Below are 7,852 nucleotides of genomic sequence, written 5' to 3'. Positions count from 1 at the left end.
CCATGCAGGACGCGCCTAACGAAGTAAATGAATTCTTACTGTTGGGGGAATGAGCTTTTTTGCTGAAAATACAACTGTCCGTCCTAGCGTTCGCATGAAAGCGTCTTAAGAATCGGAAATAGTAAAAATAAATCACTGCCTTGGAATTATTCTTGATTGGAGCTTAGTATGGACCCACTTCTTGGAAGCTATGTAAAGTTAATAGCAGTGTTATGCAAATTCTTATATATCTGGCTGGAGCGCGGTGGGAGAGTTCTGCGGATAACCTGTAGAAGCGTCACGTCACTTTAGTGCGAACTGATTTAGGACATTCATTGCCGGCGTCCCATGGTTTGTCGAGCTCAAGAGAAAAGAAGTTGCACATAACGATTGCAAGAAGTCTTCGATATTCAATATGATGGTTAGCTTGCTTTGCGGGTACGAGGAAATGCTTTTGCAAACAACGCGAGAACGGGACTCTATGACGGGAGGAACATCGACACAGGCGATGACTTCCAGCTAAAATTCCAACTAATCTTAAGTCCCATTCTCACGCTGTTTGCAGTAGTATGTCTTCGAGTTTGCCTTGGACCTCCGAAGTCAACGTCAATCACACTGAACGTCGAAGAAAACATGAGAGCCTTCAGTTGCTCCAGGCACTGTTGTCACTAAAACCATTGTTCGGTCCGTGGCCAGCTGGTGGTCTTGAAAGGCCAGCTTTCAGTAGGGTGACATAAATTTTATCCAAGTACGGGCATGTGCTCTAAATACTCTGGTCGATATTCTGGAATTTATGCTTAATTTTCTGCAGTGACTCGCCTTCGTTGCTGATGTTTCGTCTTTTTTCTTTTCCTTTCACTCTTGCATGTGTCAGTGTTTGCGAATTCCAAAGTGTCCTCCTCTTCATTAACTTTTTATTTACCTGTTTAAAAACTTTTTGTTTGTATAGGAGTGACATGGCGTAGCCAGAGGCGCACTGCTTCCAACCTCTCCGTTAGTCCCCGTATAACCCTATGTGAAAGAAATTTGAAGTCTCTGTCGACACATGCTTAAATATTCAGTGCGGGGCTCTTTTCCACACACCATACATAATAAATTGTGCAGCCCTGTGCACTACGCACATTGATTGTGTAAACTCGGTGCATTATTTTGGCTTTAATGTATGCATACAATTGTGAAGTTGTAGGAGCTTGCCAGACTGTATATGTCTTCGGGATTGTTGCCTGCTAACGCGTTCTAGAGAACCATCAGCGCCATAGCGGACGGGCAGAGAAACGGAGGTCACAGCCTATAAGAACATACAAACCTATTGAGAGTATGTACGATCGCGTTCAATATGAGCTCCAACATGACATTCGTGGTCGAAGGCACCCCAAGACTGCATGGCGGCGCCGCCATACCAGTAATTGGATGACTGAATGCCATTCCGATCGCTGTCATTTATTAAACAATTTTTTCGTATGTCGGTGCAGCCGTGCAAACTTGGAGCCCCTTCGACTATGGGGACGGTGTAGGAGCTCATATTGAACGCGACTGTAGCAAACGGGGGTCGGCGTGACGTTAAAATACTGCTTGATGTCTCCGGCTCACCGGTCAGTCTTCGAGTGTAGCGAAAGTGGAGCCAGTTACGATATCCATCGTCCACTTCGACTCTCAACGATAGGGTAGATTGGCGTCACGATTGATAGTCTCGACCACTCCACTTTATGCGGGTGAAAACTAGCTCTCCAGTCCCGGGCATCGAACCAGAACTGAACCGAAAACCGAAAAAAAATCGGAAAAAATACAGAACGTTAATTTTGGCTGAACCAAAGACCGCAACCGGAACATTATGGTTGTTTCGCAACGGAATGACCCCGCCCCCTCCCTGCAAAAAAAAAAGAAAAGAAATGCAAGAAAAAAAGAGAGGAGAGAAAAAGAAAAAAAAAAGAACTAATTGTTTTCGGTTCGGATTGGCTGCCTTTTCTGGAGCTTTTCCTCCATGTATTTCTCGCAGCTGTAGTTGAACTGAGTGACCCTAAATGTGAGTGCACATTAGCTTGCTATCATTTTATAAGTGACAACGCCGTTTGTGCGGCTTTTAATGGTCGCGCCTGGACGCCGCCATGTTAGCAACACACTCGTACATGTTTGTGAATTGGACGCCATCTATTAATTTTCCGATTCCGTAATGTATATTGTTACGTGTGAACGACAAGAAAGAGGGTTAACCAAGGGGCCCGGTTTTAATTAATCATATCATGAAAAGCCAACAGAGACACCAAGGAAAACATAGGGGAAATTATTTGTACTTACTAACTGAATTAAAGAAACGATAAATTAATGGCAATGAAAACGGGTGAAAAAACAACTTGCCGCAGGTGGGGAACGATCCCACGTCTTCGCATTACGCGTGCGATGCTCTAACCAATTGAGCTACCGAGGCGCAGTTTGCCCATCCACTTTCAATAGACATCGCGCATCACTCGCCGCTATGGAGGAAGTAGTGATAAATCATTCTCGATGTGCTGCAAGTGTCATTTGTTTTTCTGTCCTTCAGCACGAGGCCGACAGATAAGAGCGACAAAAAAGTAAGTGCCAAAAACTGATAAGGATAACAGCACGAACGATCCAAGTGGTTCCATGTTCGCCGGTACTTCATTTGTATCCGTTCATAGGCTTATAGGTGTAAATTGGCGGCTTCTAGAGCAGAAATCAGAAAGCAGACTTCGGCATGGGAGCGCCACAAAGTGAATTCACTAGCAATACACTACTTAAAGAAGTGCATGCACATTATTAAAGAGCGTGTCCAATAAAGAATTTTACCTAATGTCGCCCTATTCAAGCGAAGCACCAATTCTCTCAGGCCAGCTTGCCAACGCTTCACAAAGAAAGTTGCCTTCAAGCGCTGCAAGACGAATAGAAGCATCCCAAGCTCGACGCTAAAGATTGCACCTAAACCACTGTCTTTTTCTTTTAGGGAGCGACACTCAGCAGCTGAGGTTGGAATTTTGTCCCCAGTTCACCCGGAATGTAAAATACCATTGCCGAGAAAATTAAGACTGCTCGCAGCTCTCGCCATGCGCAATCGCTAGGTCGAGAAAACCCGCGAATACAGTCATTAACACATCTTTGACGTTTATGTTGCTAAAATGGGCGGTGCGAATCTCTACAAAGCGTCGTCGATGTAGTCGGGTAGTCCGCGGTCTGTCGTTAACAGCACGGCTTACTAGACCAGTGTATTTCGATGGACATGCAGCTATTTGGTCGTCTTTTGTGCAAACGCAGACTGGCATGACATCGTAAGCTATAGTACATGCCATGGTGTACCACAAGATGGGGTCCAGAGTCCCACAATATTTACCTTAGCAGTTGTCGGCCTTGTTGATTCCTTTTGTCATCCACACGTGTTAATAATTTATGCAAGCGATATATGCACTGGGAGACTCGTCCCCAGGTGAGTGGGGCTCCAGAAAGCTGTCAAATTAATGTCGGAATAACTTCGAAAACTAGGCCTGAATCTGCTCTCCGAGAAGTTCTCTTCTGCTGCTTTCACCTGCTAGACGATGAGACTACGTCAGCAGGATTAATGGACAAGCAGTCAACTATGATAAGACGCGTCGATTTCAACGAGTAATAATACACCTAGACATGGTCCTGGATCCCCAAGGCCTCCTATCTGAAAGTTTTACTGAGTTAGCATCCGATTATTTCCAGCGATAACTCCCCAACGCACTGTTCATGGGTTTGCTAAGTTACCGCTTGTTAAGTTGGATACGTCATGTAGGACGGACTTTCCTGTCATGCAGATGGTGTAAGCTGAAGCTTTTCTAATATGCTATGACCTTCAGCCCTCAACCTTAAGGCCTTGATCTTCAGCTCTCACATGTCAATTCTAGTACTTCTCCACGAAAAGCACAGCGGGTGAATTCACGTTTACGCGGACCGTTCCTTACGCGGACCGTAGATCTCCGCGATCTACTGTTAGATACAGTAGTGGTTCCCGTGAGAACTATCATTATCAAATTCAGTCAAGATAACCCACGAATGTGTTGTGCATCAAGTCGTGCCTGCGATCCCACGCAGCGGCAATCGCATTATTATGGGGTCTGAATGCAAAAGCAATTGTGTACTATTAGACACGACCAGCGACGCGTTTGCGGCTGCTTCACGCAAAAAAATCACCAACCACCGCAACACCATTCCAAATCTTTTGTGTGAGCAAATGTTGATCCAATGACATCGAACCGCACGCTATGACCTGTACACATGTGAATGAAAAGTGTGGGCTTGTCGTCGATTGTGTTCGCGCCCTCGGAGAGCGTTGGAGGCCCCGGACACTAACGTGGTAGAGAGAACTACCGGGCGTCCAGGACAAAACCTTCCAACCTCCCTGGAACTCAATAGTATCATGCTTTACGCACACGCTAAAGTTCCCTCAGGTTCTCTAAAAATTAATACGAAGCCGCCCACAACGGCGTCTCTCAGTGCCCATGTGTTGTTTTGGTATATGAAATCCCGTCAGTCAGTCAATCAATCAATCAAATATGTGTCTGTATCAGAAGCACCTGTTTGAATGAAACCGATGCCTTCATATTATTCGTCCCTTCCCTTTCTCACGCATCGAGCCCAAAATAATGACACAAACAAAAGGTGCAAGCGTGAAATGTCCCCTGCATTGTAGGCATATGTGTAGAGAAAAGAAACAATTAGAAGTAAAAAGAACAGAACTGTACTGAGGCGCTGAACTGCATTTTCTGTTAGAGTCATGGTATTATCTTCGCTGTGAAAATCGGACATAACTTTTCTAAATTATCATGCAACAAAAATCAAAGTAAAGAAGTAAAGTCATTGCCGTCTAGTAGCCTTTATATCAATGTGGATGTTTTATTTGCTTGTAGCAGCACGTTTGCGAACGCCAACTGTTATGTCTGAGGAGGATATGACGCCAAATCCTTTAAAGAACTCCAAAGGCACCTGAAAAAAAAAAAGAATCCTCCATTTAGTACTCTGACGCAATTCAATCCATATGAGACAACTGTCATACGCTACTAGAAGTTTTAAACATTCTCGACTAGATCACATGTCACTGCCATAGATAGCAACGATAAGTCACGCCGACGACCTTGCTGAGAATTACGTGTGGCAAAGCACCCTAACACATCTTTTAGATCAACGACGACCTGCTTTCGCGGTCAGAAGAAAGTTCAACTGAACGTTCTCGGCAAATGGCATACAAACATTCCAAGCGCAAGCAATTAGCACATTCTAGTAATTTGAAATTCTTGCCAACTACGCACCAACTGCTACAGAGCCCATCGACAAAAACTAATGCAATAATCCATGTGTTTCAATTCACTTCCTTCCCTCCCCGTTCTTTGAATAAAATCTCTCGTTATTGATTCACTTCGGCGACTAACATTGTGCATGCTCGTACGCAGCGATTGCTTCAGCGCTTGTATTGCTCCAGGCGTAGCCAATGAATTGTTTCATTGGCTTTTGCAGTAGTTAAGAACACGTAAGGAGTGTGACACCTTAAACGAATCGTACCTTTGTTTTATCTGTGCGCACAAACTGCGCGATGCGGACGGCATGCAGGACGGCCATCTTGGCGGCGTGTAGACCCAGTCTCATTCCTACGCAATTCCTAGGACCGGCTCCAAAGGGCAAGTACGTGTAAGGCCGTATGTTTGTGGCGTTCTCTCCCATGAACCTGGATAGGAGAAAATAGAACTTCGATTATAGGGTTTTACGTGTCAAAACCACTTTCTGATTATGAGGCACGCCGTAGTGGAAGACTCCGGTAATTTGGACCACCTGAGTTTCTTTAACGTGCACCTAAATGTAAGTACACGGGTGCTTTCGTATTTCGCCCCCAGCGATATGCGGCCGCCGTGGCCGGGATTCGATCCTGCGACCTCTTGCTCAGCAGCCCAACACAATAGCCACTAAGCAACTACAGCAGGTGAAGAATAGAGCTTCAGTTGTTGCCATACACGGATACGTCAAGCCAAGGATAGTCAGATTCTTTAAAATCACATATCGAGTTAGTACTCATTTCTATCTATCTATCTATCTATCTATCTATCTATCTATCTATATATATATATATATATATATATATATATATATATATATACACACACACAATTGTGGTTTTCGTGGCACTTATGCACGAACAGGGCTGAAATACTGTGGGAAAATCGCTCGTAACCTCGGTTCACGCACGAAACTCAGTTATAGAAGTACGGTTAGACTTGCGATGCAGATTCGGTGAGATGAGCTCATGAACACAGCTTCGTGCCTCTGTGCACCTGTTCTCCTCTCGCATCATCGTCTACTTGCGTTATACTAGAAGTGATCAAACGTCATCGAACAGTAGATGTGTCCGGACGCTCCCGAGACATTCCTTGATGAACCGCCGTTGATCAATTCAAGCTTTCATCTTGTTGAGAACTTCTGTCTTGTTTGCACTACACTAGTATTTCAGGATGTTAGGCGCAAATATATTGTTCCTTTAAAATACCTTTTTATTTGATTCCGTTAATACAATATAGTTATGTGTTTTAAGTCGGTGTCATTTAAAAATATGTTCATAAAGATTGAAAACGCTCGTGATACTCTATTCAAGTTCAAGACCACAATCCAGATTCCAGGAGTGCCATAGCCGTCATGTGAATCCATGGAGGCCGCCTGTCTTCGGAAACGCACTATTAAGAAAATATTTTATGAAGACAAAACGATATTTAAGGTATTCGCTGTTATAATTATTTATTACCGCTTAATTATTTCTAATTATTGGGAGCAGCAGAAACAAAAGCTATTCGAAGTATTAAATAGTAAGCGTCACCGTAAACAAGTGTTTCTGTGCGTACAAAACTTGGCACTGACCTTTCTGGCCGAAATACAAAGGGGTCAGGAAAGTACTCGGGGTCGTGGTGCATGGCGTACAAAGGTACTGCGATCACGCAGCCCTTTGGAATCTTGATACCCGTGTCACCGAGCACATAGTCCTGGGTCGTTTCTCGCTCGAGTCTGCATAGAGATGGCCCAGATCGTTTCCGCAAGAAACGAATTCTCCTTCATATCCTCTGATTTAAGTTGCAAGAATCTGTATATTATTACTTAGATATATAGTTCACCAACAGGTGCATCAGTAGCGTAACATTCTTTGATAAAAGACGATTCAGTACACATATTAAAGTAAGCCTAACCTTGACGCTGGGGGGAACATCCTCAGCATCTCCGATATTACTCCATGCAGGTATTCAAGCTTTGCCACAACTTCCATCGCTGGATATTCACCCTGGCAAATGGAATGAAGAAAACATACCGTATTGAGCCTTGAACAATGAACATTGCGGCGGTACACGTTGTTCAATGCTGCTCCGAGAACGTGCAACGAGGCGCTGTATACATACAATGCATAGTGGATGTGCCCTCTACTCCCCCAACTGATATTTCATTATTCTGCTGGAGGGCATCGCGATTCATCCAATTACAACTTAAACGCGTTTAGAACTGTAATCCTTTACCTGCCTTCCTGTGAGAGCACACATCCGACACCTGACTCGGATTCCCTCCCACCATCTTGCTTGCTTGCCAGCAGAAAGGTTGAAGTTGAAGTTGAAGTTTATTTTCACCACCAACAGTACAGTGTGTTTTACACATTCAACATTCACATTCAACTTTCGCGAAAAGTATTGTCAGACATCAGTCCTACTTGCCATCACAATTTACGCCTGCTACACGATTATCCGAGCCGTTGTGGTGTCTGCACAGGTCGCAAGTGCAGTTGACAATTCCAGGCATCAGAAACAAAGCCGGAGCGCCTTTGCAGTCTTTGAAACAAGCAACTTCGGAACACATTCACAACGTGCACAGATTCCGGCAA

The 7,852-nt window shown here is 44.3% G+C and overlaps 2 protein-coding genes across 2 annotated transcripts in view; one reads left to right on the top strand and one right to left on the bottom strand.

The window, feature by feature from the left end:
* LOC126531147 (uncharacterized) overlaps window positions 1-7,852 on the top strand; it is a 112,008-nt gene that overhangs the window by 3,582 nt on the left and 100,574 nt on the right. The gene's annotated exons all lie outside the window — the stretch shown is intronic.
* Window positions 4,821-7,852, bottom strand: part of LOC126532080 (cytochrome P450 3A8-like) — a 29,143-nt gene continuing 26,111 nt past the window's right edge. The window contains exons 11-14 of the mRNA XM_055070514.2: window positions 7,173-7,264; window positions 6,850-6,993; window positions 5,509-5,671; window positions 4,821-4,935 (exon numbers count right to left, since the gene is read on the bottom strand). Coding sequence (XP_054926489.2) covers window positions 4,846-4,935; window positions 5,509-5,671; window positions 6,850-6,993; window positions 7,173-7,264 — 489 coding nt within the window. The 3' untranslated portion in view covers window positions 4,821-4,845. The remainder of the gene's footprint in view (window positions 4,936-5,508; window positions 5,672-6,849; window positions 6,994-7,172; window positions 7,265-7,852) is intronic.

Source organism: Dermacentor andersoni, chromosome 5 (genome assembly GCF_023375885.2).
Source record: "Dermacentor andersoni chromosome 5, qqDerAnde1_hic_scaffold, whole genome shotgun sequence".
Classification (NCBI taxonomy): Eukaryota; Metazoa; Arthropoda; class Arachnida; order Ixodida; family Ixodidae; genus Dermacentor; species Dermacentor andersoni.
This window is presented reverse-complemented; position numbering and strand designations above follow the sequence as displayed.